General features: G+C 35.3%; 1 protein-coding gene across 3 annotated transcripts in view; it reads left to right on the top strand.

Annotated features, from left to right (window-relative positions):
• LOC136864280 (isocitrate dehydrogenase [NAD] subunit gamma, mitochondrial) overlaps positions 1-17166 on the top strand; it is a 319092-nt gene that overhangs the window by 169187 nt on the left and 132739 nt on the right. For all 3 annotated transcript variants that reach the window (XM_067141053.2, XM_067141054.2, XM_067141055.2), the window contains exons 6-7: positions 6044-6177; positions 7654-7885. In XM_067141053.2, the coding sequence (XP_066997154.1) occupies positions 6044-6177; positions 7654-7885 (366 nt within the window). The remainder of the gene's footprint in view (positions 1-6043; positions 6178-7653; positions 7886-17166) is intronic.

The raw sequence follows: 17166 nt of genomic DNA on the forward strand, positions 1-17166 counted from the left end.
TTGTATTCAACACTACACATAAAATTGGGTTTGGTGAAGCAATTTGTAAGGGCTCCGCCACAGGATAGACCCTGATTCAAATACCATTCCAAGAAATTTCCCTTCATCACACAGGACGAATTGAAAGCTGGAATTTGTTATGGTCCTCCAGTAAGGAAATTGATGAAAAATGAAGATTTTGAAAAGACAATGAAGAGAGAGAAAGACCCATGGGCTGCATTCCGATCAGTTGCTGAGAACTTTCTAGGGAATAAAAAGATCATAATTACAGAGCCATTGTTGGAACAAATTTCAAGAAGATGGCTTCTAAGATAAGTGTGAAAGTCCACTTTCTACACTCACATATTGACTATTTTCCATAAAACTTGGGACATTATAGTGAAGAGCAAGGCAAACATTTTCACCAAGATATTAAGGAGATGGAGGTACCAGGGGAACTGCAGTCCAACTATGATGCCCAACTACTGTTGGATGTTGAAGAGGGACAGTCATCTTCAAAGATCTGCAAGGATGTCAAAGAAGAGATAGTTTAAAAATTAATGGAACACAGTTGACTTCTTGTTTTGATACAAGGTAGTTGCAAGATAAATTAGGGGAGTTCTGTAAAGTATTTTGAAATGTGTGTTGAATAAAAACTTATGTTGTTTGAAATGGTGTTTGAATATATTTGTGTGCTCAGAAGTTAAAATTGTCAAAACATTACTTCTTATTTTGAGTAAAAACCTGACATAATGGGCAAAATTGGAAGTTATTTCAAGAATCAGCATTTAATAAATGATTCAAGAACACGTACATTTAGCAAATCATCCAGCACTAAATTTGAAAATGCAGACTAGTGTTATCTGCCTCGCAAATCTTCACAGTTACAGTTGGACAGTCCAATTTTTGTTGACATAATGATCCCGGGTATATTTTTTTTCACAGTAGAATGACTGAATGATGTTATCTAAAGAACTCTTTTCCAATCATGTTGCCAGCCATACATATTTATTAACAGCTCGCCACTTTTTCAGATGATGACAGCTTTGTTTAGTTGTGACTCAGTGGTGCTATCTTAAATAACCGAGACAATATCTGCCGTGCAGAACTTCCATTTCATGAGACTGAAAGTCCAGTCTCAAAAAAGAATTCGTATGACCCACTGGCAGAAAAGAAATGGTTCTGACATAACTCTCCACATGATGTTATTTTTATTTTGTGCAACATACTTGTCAGCATAAAGAAACAAATCACTACTCTATGACCGGGTTAGTTAAAATTACCAGTTATAAAATAAGCAGCCAATTAAATGTCTATAATTGTTTTATCTTGATGCACAAGCTGGTTATTTCATATTTTGGTACTAGAAGACAAACACAGGAATTTAATTTAAGAAACCATACTTTGGCCGCCAATGTTAAATTCCCATTGCGACTTCAGGTATGGTTTTGTTAGACTGCGCAGCTTGTACCCAAGATTATTTTGAAGAATTTTTCATATGGTCACATCACTGTCACATCTTTTATCACATAGTTCAAGGATCAGGCTAACAGATGGCACTCAGATCTAAAAATCAATATTTCTCGTCCTTCATGCATTTTTCCTTTGTAGCGTAAAATTTTGTCACGCGACTCACGGTGTGATTTCCTGGAGAGCATGTCATATAGATCAATAAATGAAATATGAGATCGTGTGTGACTGCAAAAGTACCTTGACGATGTTGAGATGGGTAGCAGGCAATGGTGTGTTGGTAAACGTGATGAAAGATCAGGAAAGTTTTTCATTGGGGTAATCACATAAATGGGTTTCTAAATGTGGTTACGGGTCTCTTCATATGGTTATGAAGGTATTTAGGGGTTGTAGTAAGGATGTAAAGGAGAAGGCATATAAGTCTCTGGTAAGACTACAATTAGAGTATGGTTCCACCGGACTGAGTGGCTTAGACTGTTGAGGTGCTGGCCTTCTGACCCCAACTTGGCAGGTTCAGTCCTGGCTCAGTCTGGTGGTATTTAAGGTGCTCAAATACGTCAGCTTCGTGTTAGTAGATTTACTGGCATGTAAAAGAACTCCTGCGGCACTAAATTCTGGCACCTTGGCATTTCCGAAAACTGTAAAAGTAAGTAGTGGGTTGTAAAAAATAACAACATAGAGTGTGGTTCCAGCGAATGGGACCCTCACCAGAATTACTTGATTGGGAAACTGAAAAAAAATCCAAAGAAAGTCAGCTCAATTTGTTCTGGGTGATTTCCTACAAGAGAGTAGTGTTATGAAAATGTTGGATAGCTTGAACTGGGATGACTTGAGAGAAAGGAGAAAAGCTGATCAATAAATTTCTAAATTCTTTGAAATTATCTAAGAAAAGACTAGGTAAACAACTGTTAGGGAATCTGCCACCTAGGTAACAGCCCTAAATGCAGGGAGTGGTGATTGATTGATTGACTGACTGACTGACTGATGTGACAAACATGGCGAATGGATCCAACAGAGCATTTCTCAAATGGAAAAGCATTATCAAGGCAATTGGAGTGCCACAACGTTGTTCGACTACTGCTAGAACTGATATAGATGTTGATTCCCATTCATTTCCTGGTTGTATTCTTTTAATGACTTTCTTATCTCGTGCATCCTGCATTAGTTTGCATCCCAAGTGCTTAAACATTTTGTCAATTTCAGGATCATGTCCTCCAGTTTTTACAATACCCCTTCATTCTCTTTCTCCTCTATTGTTGTTATATTGGTATTTACTGCTAGACCTTACGAAGAGACGTTCCTGAGGCAAAGTATTGCAGGAATTCAGGAAGGAAATATTTTAGGCGTGTTTCTTCACTTTTCTTTACTATTATGTTGTATTTTGTTGCTGTTTATACATATGGAACTCCAGTTACGGAAACTTGTTATTTTGCGAGATACATATAATACATGGGCTGATATAAGCATTTTCAAAATCTATTATCACATGAAAATTGCAGCCGATACTGAAATTAGATCTGGATTCAAGGGCGAATTATCTTTCAGATACAGTGTGTTTTGTTTTTGTGGCAGAAACAAAGTTTGTTTTGTAGACCAGTGTAACCATTAGTACTCAAAGGAAAACATAAATATGAATTAAAGGAACAGAAGCATCCAATCATCACTCACTTGGTTCAGCATAGTTCAGATTACAGAAAATGAGCAGATTGAAATTAAATTGGGATATTAAGCAATTTTTCATTTGTTATTCTTGCCGACAATAACAATAAGTTTTATCATAATCATCAATTTCCCTTTGCCAGCTGCTGCTAAATCCAGGCTGTTGATGGCACCTTTCCATCTTCCTCTATCCAGCCATCATGCTGCTCCTCAACTGTGTTCCAATCCAGGTTCCTTCTTATTATGCTGTTCTTGATTGAATCCAGACACCTTAGTCGAGGTCTACCTTTTGTTGTTCTTCCTTCAGTCTTGGCCTTCCCCATCTTTGTTATCCTTCCCTATCCATCCCCTTAACATGTCAAAACCATCTCATTTTATTTATCTCCATTCTGTCTGAAAGCTTTTCTACTCAGATTTCCTTCCTGACATCCTCATTTCTTACCCTGTCATTTCTTGCATTACCATACTTTAAAATTTCATTTCACTGGCCTGGATATTATACTCTTTTGTCTTTTTGTCTCTGATGTATATGTCAGTATGGGGCAATAATAAATCTTACACATCACAGATTTATGAATTCTGCCAACATCACGTCTTTCAAAAAATAAATTACCCCTTTGATAGGAATAATGCACAGATTAAGATACAGTAATTTTTCTCATCAACAATTGAAGTGTATATATTATGCAATAATCCACCCACATCTAACATACGCAAGCTTTATTTGGGGAAGATGTAGGAAAGATTACATTAATAATTTGGAAATCCTACAAAAAAGAGCCATCAAAATCATGTATGGATTCCCCTTCCTCAAACCATCACATGAAGTTTTTTCAGAGTCAAATATTCTGCCATTCCATAAACAAATTGCATTTTCATCAGCAGTCTTTATGTATAAGCTAGACAGGAAGTTAACCCATTCTACTGTTAACTTCTCCCACTTTAGTGAAGTTCATGGATATGAAACTAGAGGATCATTAAGGATATATCCCTCTCATTCTAATTCAGTAAAGTACGGAGTGAAAGGCATAGAATCATCAATGTTTAGGGAATATAATGTGTTGCCTCCTGTTATAAAGAACTCTAAATCGATTATATGTTTTAAGAAAAAACTGAAGGAATATTACTCTTGTACAGATATCTTAATATAATCTCTATATAACTTGCTTTAATTAATACAATAATATATATATTGTCCATATTTAGTATATTACAGCCATGCAATATCTGAATATACTTCTGAAAAATTATGATCCTAACATGTAAAAAGAAACTTCTGAAAAATTATGATCCTAACATGTAAAAAGAAAGAAAGAAAAAAGTACTTGTCACTTTACAGAAAAGCCATTGTATATGAAATGTAATTATTGTGTTGCCTTAAAAAAGTATGTACTGTATTGTCCCTATCACGAGCCAGAGGCTCATGGGACCTTTTATCACCAATAAATAAATAAAAAAAATAAATAAATATTTGATGAACTTGCTTCCTGGATTAATACAGCAAAAAGTATTAATTAATGAAGACTTCATTTGCATAGTAGGTTCACGAAATAATCTCATTTAGGTGTATGTTATTCACTTTCCAAACTTAAGATTTGAATTTAATTTTATCCTTCTTTCTTTTTCTTTTTGTAATAATAGTTGTTTTGTCTTCAGTGTAGATGCTACTTAAAGGGGCTCATTATCCTCAGCAGCAAATTCTAACCAATAAATTCAGTTCAAATTCAATGACCTCTTCGCACTTCCTTGGAACTTTCTCCTTCCAGATAAACTTCCTCACACTGGTAAAATGCATTTCATGGTTGTATTCTTTTAATAACTTCCTTATCTTCTGCATCCTGCATTAGTTTGCATTCCAAGTACTTAAAGATTTTGTCAATTTCAGGATCATGTCCCCCAGTTTTTACAATACCCCTTCATTCTCTTTCTCCTCTAGTCATCACCATTGTCTTGCTCTTCTCCATACTTTTTATTTTCCATAATTACCAGTATACTCGCTCAGTATGTCCAGTTGAACTCTCCATTTGCTGCCCTTGCTACATTGTCATCCACAAACCTCACCTTCAGTTCCCTATCCACATATTTTTCCTTTGCCTTCTACAAATTTCTTCCATTACTATTATGAACAATAATGGCAACAGAGTCCAGCTCCATGGCTAAATGGTTAGCGTGCTGGCCTTTGGCCACAGGGGTCACGGATTCGATTCCTGGCATGGTCGAGAATTTTAACCTTAATTGGTTAATTTCGCTGGCACGGGGGCTGGGTGTATGTGTCGTCATCATTTCGTCCTCATCATGACGTGCAGGTCGCCTACAGGAGTCAAATCAAAAGACCTGCATCTGGCGAGCCGAACTTGTCCTCGGACACTCCCGGCACTAAAAGCCATACGCCATTTCATTTTTTATGGCAACTTCACTGTCTTAGTCCACTTACATTTAGAACCTATTCTGTCCTACCCACAGGGGTCTGGACACAGGTGCAACAATCTTATATTGTTTCCACGTATTTGATAATTCCTTTTCCATTTTTTGATTCGTTAATTTAATTGTTTGCTTTGTTGATGTTTTGAAGTTCAGTTATTGATAGAAGAAAATTTTTATCCCAACTAAGTTAATTTTGTTCAGAAATGTTTTAAACCCCTGGAATAAAAGTAAACTAGCCGTCCAGATACCTGACGGAGAATCACAGAGAGGGAATATGGGATGCAGATAAGGAAAATGAATTGGTGCCCATAAATTATGTTATTATGGAGGTCTTCTTTAGCTAACCTAAACCTGGCATATTTATCCATTGTTTAAAATGAATTATATGTATTACCAGTATATGTATTTAAAAATATTGTAAGATACCTTCTCAAATATCCTTGCATACCCTCAGTTGCTTTAGTTATCTGTAGTTAAGAATTTAACCGATTTTCATTTGTAACATTTTCAGAGTGTTCATGGTGTTGTCGAGAGCATGAAGGTTGTAACAAGTGAAAATTCTGAGCGAGTAGCTCGTTATGCCTTTGAGTATGCCAGAAGGCATGGTCGTAAGAAGGTGACTACCATCCACAAAGCCAACATCATGTAAGAATAAGATCTAGTTTGTATTAAATACATACATAAAGTTACCCAAGAATTGTATTTCAATGAATTATTCAAAAAGCAAAAGTTCTGAAGGTGATGTTCATGGAGAAATAGAAAAGCTGTTTTGGTTGGTTCAATCTTAAATATTTTTTGGTACATGTGTACTAGAATGCTTTCCTATTGGAGTTGAATGAATCAGTAGGCTTTTGTAATACATGAAAATTGCTTCAGAAATAAGTATACATTAATGCATGACCTATTTTTATCTGTCGAGAAGTTATTCTGTGAGCTGTATCCTTTTCTCTTTTTTTCTTCTGTCTTTCCCCTAGTTTGAATTCATTCATTCATTCATTCATTCATTCTGCTGAGCGATGCAAGTGGTTAAGAACATTGTCAGAAAACTTATTGTGTACTTTCTATACTTCTAATATCAGATTACTTTCAAATAAATTAACTGCCCACGTTGGAAACCTTGCATCTTCAGTTTAAACTACTGTGTGAAAACCTTCTCCATGGTCTTTATAGTATATCATAACAGTCTTCCTGGCCCAAAATACAAAATATTTCCTTAGATTCTGTCGGCTGATATCTCCTGTATGTACATTCCGGGCAGGGAAACGGACATTTACTGGCTGATAAACACTTACAATGTAAATGAAGTTTAGAATAGCCATAGCTGATGTAAATCAAGTGAAGTCATTGGATTGTTAGTCTTGTGTCACTGTGGGAGTAACAGAAGCTCCCAATCATAGATGGCCATTGTCTCCATTATATTGAGTAAATGAAGCTGCTTTAAAAAAGAAGGTACTTGCAACTAACAATAAACTAATTTTATACAATGCGATTGGAGCTAGTGTAGGTTGTGGAAGTTTTGGAGAAGCTGGGTATGAACTAACATTGAAGAGACATTGTTCAGCCATAACTAAGTAAGAAAGATTCTGCGCTTCTCATCTCTACTCGAGATATGCTAATGCAGTAGCAAACTTGTGATATTTAGGAATTGAGTTAAGGCTAGCCTCAGCTTATTTGGACTGTTAATTCCTGTAAAGAGCTGTATGAGTAGCTCTGTACATTAAGGTGTTCGCAGTTATTATAGATCGGCTGAAGATTTGGGAGATACTTGTTTGGAATTTCATAGGGAGCCTCCCTAAAGTAATTTTCTGTAGATTTCCATTTCAACTGCAGTTGAATGCTTAGTGGGATTATGCCATTCTCATTCGTATAGCCAAGTTTACAACATACATAAGTACTGTAAATATTCCTTTAATTGTGATAGTATTTTGTGAAGGATTACATAATAAATTTGGTGCTTTTCTTGTTATTTGTGTCTAATAACTTTCCAACACTATACCAATCGTTGTAATGCTTTTGTGTATTTAAAAAATTAAATCTAAATTTTCAACAAGCATAAGAATGTAGTTCCATGTATTGATGTATCTTAATTTTCTTAATTTGATTTATTTCATTGAATTTTAGGAAACTGTCTGATGGCTTGTTCTTGGAGACCTCTAAGAGGCTAGCTAAAGAGTATCCTGAAATTGAACATAATGATATGATCATTGATAACTGTTGCATGCAGTTGGTCTCTCGTCCTCACCAATTTGATGTGATGATTATGACCAATTTGTATGGTACCATCATTTCCAATGTTGTGTGTGGTCTGGTTGGAGGAGCTGGTCTTCTGTCTGGAAAGAATTATGGTGACCATGTAAGTTTAATTTTAGTTGATATTTTGATATGCTGTAGAATTCATCATTCTAGTTACATAATTTGCCCTACAGCAATTGTAGATACAGTATATTACAGTGACTGAATTATGGTGATAATCTTTCTCTCAAGCTTAAAAATATTAAAATAAACTAGGGACTAATGTGAGCTTGGAGCCTTTGAAAAATGAGTCTCAAAATCAATATTTCTGAGCTCTGTACAACTATATCACCTTATTCTTCACAGCAAATTATTTCATCAGTTAATTTATTTTATACCATAGTTAGCGTTGTGATTTTTAAATATCAGCAATAAATGCAAAATGTGTTAAAAGCTAATTTTATGCATCAAAAATCCTAATCCCTTCATGAAATGTCCTAAATTGTGCATTATATCTGTAAATTGTCACAAAATTGACTGCAATTTATTAAATTACCCCATAATAAGAATATTTTTGATGAAAAACGTTTTTGTAGATGATAGATGCAAAATGGGTATTTTCAAATAGAAAATGTAATTTTTTCTTGTAAAAAGATGCATTAACTTTTATGCACATTTAATCAAGGTCCTGTGACAGATATTCTCACTACCCTAAGTAACGACAGAGTTCCAACAAGTGACAGCAAAAACTATGGCAACGCTCAGGTATTTTAAGAAGCGCGACCCTGCAGGTAAATTGTTCAGAACCACTGCAGAACTATTCTACCTACCTTCTCTTCTTGCAAACATGGTTGACAACAGTCTGCTAAAAAAAACTAGTTATCCTGGAACTTGATGATATTTAAAAACAGGCTATCTTAAAAGGTTATCAAGGACTTCAAAAATTTGCAAAAAGCATGCAATGGAATAAAGGTGATAGTGATTATGTCAACAGTACTCTGATGGGCATGCTTCAAGATCATCATAGTTTTTCTTCAAAGTCTTTTGAGTTTCTGTAGTTTCCAGTGGCAAATGTCGACAATGAAAGAGGATTTCCTGAAAAATAGAAAATTTTATCTGATCATAGGGTATCTTTATCTTGCACAAGCATCAAAACTTTTCTTAGCCATTGTATAGAGTTTTTTAAAAACTATTCTCTCTGTAACGAATCCAAAGGTGTGTACTCACATGAGAAATCTGATTCTTTCAGCATGCCCCAAATTACAAGAGAAGATACAGTCACTGTGTGACAACCTCCGTTCATAGAATGGTGCATTATACATTGTTTTGTATGAATTATAAAGTATACAAGAAGAAATTAGAGCAATATATCCTTATGTGAACATACTTATTGCTAACAGGGGAAAATGGTATTGATTAATTTACCAAGAAGAATTACGATATTCGAAAATAAGAATGTTAGCTCTCCTTTACCTCTCATGTCTATAATGACATACTTGAGAACTTAGCTTGCTACAGTACAGTATTAGACAGAAGCTGTTCAGGAAGCATGCTACAGTACAAAATAACACAGAAACTGTAGGACTTCCTTTGTCAGAAATGGTTCAAGAAGCCTCCTACAGTACACTATTATACAGAAGCAGTAGCACTGCGTTTGTCAGAAATGATTCAAGGAGGCTGCTACAGTACAGTGTTATACAGAAGCAGAGGGACCCTTTTTTTTTTTTTTTTTTTGTCGGATATAATTCTAGAAGCATGTTAGAGTAGTGTTACCAAGCAAGTTGGCTGTTTACCTCCTTTTACTAATATTCGTTAAGTCATTATTATAATAATTTACTGTTGAATAGTATTCTCCTTGTTGCCATTGATGCTTTCACGGCCCGTACTTATAGACATGATACTGTATAGGCTTTTGGGCTTATGCCGTGTCAAGAAAATAAGGTGAAATTCTTTACGTTTTGCAGAGAACTGTGCTCTGCATCCTCAGAAGAAATCTCAATGGTCCACGAGAAAGGCTTCTTAAACAATGACTCTTTAAATTTATACGTTATAATAGAAGTGGAAATGGTACGTTCATTCGCCACCAGATAGCTCCCAGGACGTGGCACAATGCTAGCGCTCGAAGCGGAAGCTGACTGAACCATCAGAATAGTCAGTGCGGTTCCCATAACGTGTGTACGTAACATATGACATAGACAGGTGTATGCACATAGACACAAGCCTTCTCCTTATTCAGTACATTATGGTTAATGTGAATTTAAAAAAAATTAATTTCACATTCGTTGCATCTATACATGTTTCAATCCTAATTGGATCAACTTCAGTAGATTGCTAAAATTGACATTACATATTGTAGTTAAAACATTTAAAATTGAAGCAAAAATGATTTGTTAAAATGTTCTTATTAAGGAAAAGTTCATGCTCTTATAAGGTCGTGTTAAAATCTTCAGTGTGCCTAGTACAATTAGCAGACTTTTAACTAATGAAACATCAAGAGGATATCACAACAAGTGGATAACAGTGCACACTGAAGATTTTAACACGACCTTATTAGAGGATGAATTTTTTCTTAATAAGTACAATATAACATTCATAACATCATTCTTGCTTCTATTTTAAATGTTTTCAACCACAATATGTGATGTCAATTTTAGCAATCTACTGAAGATGATCCAATTAGGATCAAAACATGTATAGATGTGACAAACGTGAAATTTAAGTTTTTTAAATTCACATTAACCATAATGTATTGAATAAGGAGGATACTCTTCTAAAATAAATCATTGTAATAGAGATATAAAGAAAGTTTAGCTGTCAATATGGAAACACGAAGTTTATATTTTGTGGTGACTTCTTTTGTCAGAATCGATTCAAGAAAAAATAGATTTAGACTTTAAACTACAATGTGTAAAATTTCATGTCTTTTAGAAGGCCATCTCAAAGATAATGATGTGTCAGCGAATTGCCATGCTGTAATTTGACCATGTTGAGTTCTTGCAATGTGGAGCAGTAATTTTACTGGTTAAAGTCAGTGTTCCATGATAATTGTTGGTCATTTGCATTGATGATCCTAGTAGTGTTATCGCGTACCTTTGGGGTGTCTACATGCGATGGTGTTACATGACACGGGACACACAAAATGATCAAACGTTCACATCAAAATACAAGAAATAGAAGCGCACTTACCATAAATCAGTCACAGATAAGTGTCGTGAGATTAAGACAACAAACCAGGCCCAAAGGAGGTCAAGCGAATCAAGCTACTTAAGTTAGGAAAATAAATCACTGATTGAAATGAGAACACTTGTTAAGAGAAGATTTTAAAACTTTAATTGGATAAAAGGAATTTAAATTATAAATGTCATTAATTAAGGAAAGAAATAGATAATGGTATTTAAAACCTTCAACTGAAGTTGATAAAGGTTAACAAAATATATAATGAATCAATAAAATCATATTCAGAATCAAATACAAATGAATTAAATATTAAAAAATGGAAGAAATGTTCTTAAATTAAGTAGTTATTATTGAATTAAATAAGTTGAAAATGGCCTTTGCATGACTTGCTTCAAGACTTGAAAGGGACAATCGTGGAAAAATAAGATGGATAAATACTTCAGCCATCAAAGCAAGAAAATATTTCAAGAGATACGTCGAGCTGAATTAATCAAGGATGTATCATCAAGTACTTGAATAAAATTCAAAATGAGCGAGTCAAAGCTGAAGATCAAATGTAATAAAGAAATACTCCTATTATAAATACAATTCAAGATGGAGTAATTTAATTAAAAACCAAGCTCAATAGCTTAAGTGCGGCCAGTATCCAGTATTTGGGAGATAGTGCGTTTGAACCCCACTGTCGGCAGCCCTGAAGATTGTTTTCCGTGGTTTCCCATTTTCACACCATTTTCATACCATTTTCATACCAGGCCAGGGACGCTTCCTTCCCACTCCTAGCCCTTTTCCATCCCATTGTCGCCATAAGGCCTATCTGTGTCGGTGCGACATTAAGCAGCTTGCAAAAAAAAATTAATTAAAATACCAATAGCACTTTCACAGATCCCGACGTCCACCAACACACAGTTATTGCAGAATCAGACAAGACCAAAAAATAAAAACGTATCGTCTTATTGTCATCACATATCAAAAACAATGGAACCCCCCCACCCCATGCAAAACATCAGAGCCATGGCAACATGATCACATGACATAGAAGAAAAGAAACATGGCAGACCATATCAGAACTGAAGCTAGGCTATTTTCAACTCATTCATTTTCTGAAGTAACCATTGGTGGTACTCGAGAAATAAAATATAAGTGAAGAAAGAAATTAAGAAATTGAAAGTACCATCCAATCAATATATTACAAAAATATAATTGTCAAGGTAATTGAAATAAGAAACCACGTCCACATGGACTACCCGTTACAATAGAATGCCATAAAGTGACCTCAAATAACCTGAATTGGGCAGTTTAAATAGGTAAATACGGATGATGATGATGATGATGATGATAGTAATAATAATTCGGAACTTCTAATGTACGGGATAGGCCACAGGCTTTAAGATTCCAGTCAAGTAAGTTACATTCTCATTACCACGATATAAATATGTCCTTCCAAAGGAATTTATACATCATGACCAAATAAGATATTACAACTTAAATTACAATTAATTGAAGCCCATATTGAATATCTAAGTATAAGCAAAAAATACCAAAAGAGGTATACAGTTTTCAGTCCACCATTTCTTCTTGATTATGAAGGTTATACAACTCCAGAATAATTTAGGATTTTCGTACTTTTCACAGTACACGACAAACCTTATTCACCAAAATTCCCGGTAGAATACGATGTTCAGCTTACTTGATGTTATGGGTTATTCAGTGCAAGCTCCAAGGGATGGATCGACTACAGAACTTGCAATAAGCACATGTAGAAATAAGAACAAAGCTCCTCCACCAAAAAATGTCAACTGACATTCCCATCAATCACATTTTCCTAAGTAATTAAACCTGGGACTATCCAGAAAACATGATGCTTCTCTTTAACACACCAGCAAAACAAGACGAAAATAACTGCATTATTAACAGCTAGTTTAAACTCATTAGGTGACCATTCTAGTCACTTTTGTTGCCCACCACTAGGTAAACCAACCACATAACACATGTAACTAATATTTACAGATACAAGATTTCTGCCTATGTTTTAAGACAAACATATTACAGTGTATTTTACCTTTCCACCAGTTAGTGAGATTCAGTACTAATGATGAGGTTTGGTGAGTCGTCTTCTTTTTCTACCACTTTTCCCACACCTGTGGGGTCGCGGGTGCGAACTGTGTCACATGTGGATTTGACCCTGTTTTACGGCCGGATGACCTTCCTGACGCCAACCCTATATGGAGGGATGTAATCACTATTGTGTGTTTCTGTGGTGGTTGGTAGTGTAGTGTGTTGTCTGAATATGATGTACCAGTAACTGACATGCACTCATTGATGCGTGTAATGGAGCATGAGGGTTTCGCAGGGCGTGTGCGGTCTTATGTAGGAGATTGTACACAGAGGGAGTAAAAGATTGCATAAACTGGCCACATAAACTTTATAAAATCGATCAAAGTAAATGAACGGCCTATCATTTCCTTGAATACTTGTCAAATTGGACTCTCGTCCACATTTAATAATCAGTAAATTGATAATAGTTTGTGTCAAACTTATTAGCAACAAATTAATAAAATTTCTTCTTGATATAATTAACTTGGATAAAGAAAGTTCATTCCTGAAGTTTATAAATGACAACATTAATTAAGATCACTGTGAAATAATTATTTTAAGTGAATAATGTACATTCTTGAATTCATAAATAACAGTTTTAATTAAGTTCACCTTGCAATAAATAAAGATCATTCTTGAAAATGGAACTAACGAAATTAATTAGAATTTCTTTCTGAAATGATCAGTTGGTGCAAGCAAATAAAGTTCAGTCTTGTTATGCCTATAAAATAGCGAGCTAAAGTTCATTCTTCAGTTAGCTAACTAAGTAACATAATACGGGTATAAGCAAAGTTCCAGTCCGTAGAAAAGTTAACGAAGGGGTTAAGTTTTAAATTTTCCACTCACTAGCAAGTTTGTCGGTACGACTTAATATTACACTGGCTGTAAGAAATAGCAAGTCATTTGAAAAATTGGTATGTATGTATAAGTTCGAAATAATGAGAATTAAAGTTGCTAGAAAGTTTTAAAGTGACTTGCTGAATTCAAAATTTACTTGATAAGACACAGTTCACACAGTTCCTTAATGACACACATGCATATCACCTTATTGAAGTGCTGGCTCCGTTGACTGTGTCCTCACAGTCCGTAGTACCATATCCACCATAGATCAGGAACACATCACAGGAACACCATCACCACGTCCCTCGAAGTTACCACGTAAACCACGTAAACCATAGATCAGGAACACCATCACCACATCCCTCCAAGTGACCCATGTCCACCATAGATCAGGAACACCATTATCACGTATCTCTCGGAAGTTACCACATCTCCATCGGCAGAAGTTCACATGATAATAGGGGCAGGCAGTTTTTTACACACGTCACTTTGGGTGATATGGTACTGTTCATTCCAAGTAGCATGTCTAATATGCGCAGTAATTTGCACCAAGTCCACTAATAAGGTGAGTGACTTGTCATGATACACCGAATTTACGAAGTTCCACTCGCTAGTTTAGTATTTTTTGAGAAGTAGTAATAATAATGTTGTATCACTCTTAGGCATTTCTTTATTTTTTTCACCGCCGGCTTGATACTTCTCTCCTCAGTTACGCTATACGTATAACTCTCTCGCTTTTTTTTTAAATTTATAGACAAGAAAAGTGTTCCACCGATCAATACTTATTTATTGTGAATGAATTATTACACTAGTACCGGTTTCGGCCTGTCATGGCCATCATCAGCTAGTACATAACATTTATAGTCATTAGACAAAATTACAAAGATGTTACGTTAGATCATCCGGATGTCTAATGAAGAATGGAAGTAAAATATATTGCAGTATTGTTATGTTAAAATATTTGTGATTAAAGGTGGTGGTGATGGTTACTGTAAACTAAAACCTATTTAGTGATATGGATATGAGTACATTAAACACATTAAAACATATAGGCCACAGTATAAAACACTTGAAAAATGATAACATATTAAAACATAGTATATATTTACTGGAGTACATCAATAGTTGAATTGCACAATACTCAATTTTCAAAAATTTAATGACAAGAGTTCTTACAACACATCAATATAAAGTATATCAGCCATAGAACATTCTCGACGATCACCTAATACAACTAAATTAGCACAACAACCACAAGAAGATTGAAGAATGAGTGCTACACAACATGAACCCAAATTTTAATAGACGTTTTTAAAATATATACTATGTTTTAATATGTTATAATTTTTCAAGTGTTTTATACTGTAGCCTATATGTTTTAATGTGTTTAATGTACTCATATCCATATCACTAAATAGGTTTTAGTTTATTGTAACCATCACCACCACCTTTAATCACAAATATTTTAACATAACAATACTGCAATATATTTTACTTCCATTCTTCATTAGACATCCGGATCTAACGTAACATCTTTGTAATTTTGTCTAATGACTATAAATGTTATGTACTAGCTGATGATGGCCATGAGAGGCCAAAACCGGTATTAGTGTAATAATTCATTAACAATAAATAAGTATTGATCGGTGGAACACTTTTCTTGTCTATAAATTGAATGCAATCAATACGGAAAATGAAGCTTATAAATAATAACTCTCTCGCTATCGATGATCGACTTTGTGTGCCGTATCTGTTCTTCTCGTGGCAACTGCATCCATTTTCGTTCCAACTGTCAATTTATGACAGTGAATTGGCACACTGCCAAACAAAGACAACCGGGCAAGTTGGCCGTGCGCGTAGAGGCGCGCGGCTGTGAGCTTGCATCCGGGAGATAGTAGGTTCGAATCCCACTATCGGCAGCCCTGAAAATGGTTTTCCGTGGTTTCCCATTTTCACACCAGGCAAATGCTGGGGCTGTACCTTAATTAAGGCCACGGCCGCTTCCTTCCAACTCCTAGGCCTTTCCTCTCCCATCGTCGCCATAAGACCTATCTGTGTCGGTGCGACGTAAAGCCCATAGGAAAAAAAAAAAAAAACAAAGACAAAGGCCACGAAGGGCGTGAAAATGAAAGACTCCCTGGGCATCGAATGCTCTAATTTCATCAGGGTCGGAAAAGAACATGAATTGACCAAGGGAGGTTGGATAGGATAGATGAAATTGAGGAGCCTGGTACAAGTAAGTGGAAGCACTTTGGTCGCCAACCTACACTCCAAAGTTAAGAGCCCCTGGGTCACCTTTTAGTCACCTCTAGGACAGGCAGGGGTTATCGTGTTATTCCACCACCCCCACCCACAGGGGCAAATGACCTTCAAAGATGATGTTCCAATGTCGCTGTAGAAATCAACAGTTGCGTGAGTGCGAGAGCTAGAAGAAGGTATACTTACACTCATTGTTGTGAGTGGTGGTATTTCGTCGAAGCTGCGTTCAAAATTTCAGGAAGGCAATGTATGAATAGGCCTGATACATTTTGCTACATATGTGGAACTTATGTGATAAGTAAAGAATCGCATTGATGATTGTTACTTCTGTATGACGAAAGTAGTGGGATACAGCAAAAGAAAAATGAACAAAATCATGTATCCGAACGTAGATTTGGCTATTAGACATGTCCCTCATGGTCCAGGGCTGCCTATCCCCTCTCCACCAAATCAATGGAAACATTTTAATTCTCTGAACCGGAGGTAAATCATGAAAGCAGTGAATCTGACTATTCCAAGTGTGGTACCAATAGTAACCCAAAAACTCTTACTCAAGTAGAACTTAACAAATTGGTCAAAGACTTGGGACTCTTAAAAGACGTAGTGCAACTTCTGAGATCACATCACAGTGAAAATAATTTACTTGCACATTATTATTATTATTATTATTATTATTATTATTATTATTATTATTATTATTATTATTATTATTATTGTTCTTGTTATTTATTGTCTTGTTTTATATGGCGGGACTCAGGCTATGAAGCCTGCTATTCTGTCCGACCATACATACACCTACATGAAGAGTTAAATATACACTAAATAAGTTATCTACAATTTAATATCTTAAGGTATCACTTCAATGTTTTAATTAACCTAATAACTTGGCTATGATCTAATCCTACATATGTTGTGAATAATTATTATTTATTAACCAGGTTTGACAGAGTTTCTTAATCAAGGGTTATGAATTTCATGTTGTTGGTCCGTATTGAACTGAGAATAACATATGAGTTGTAACACAGTAAAGGT

Source organism: Anabrus simplex, chromosome 2, assembly GCF_040414725.1.
Source record: "Anabrus simplex isolate iqAnaSimp1 chromosome 2, ASM4041472v1, whole genome shotgun sequence".
Lineage (NCBI taxonomy): Eukaryota > Metazoa > Arthropoda > Insecta > Orthoptera > Tettigoniidae > Anabrus > Anabrus simplex.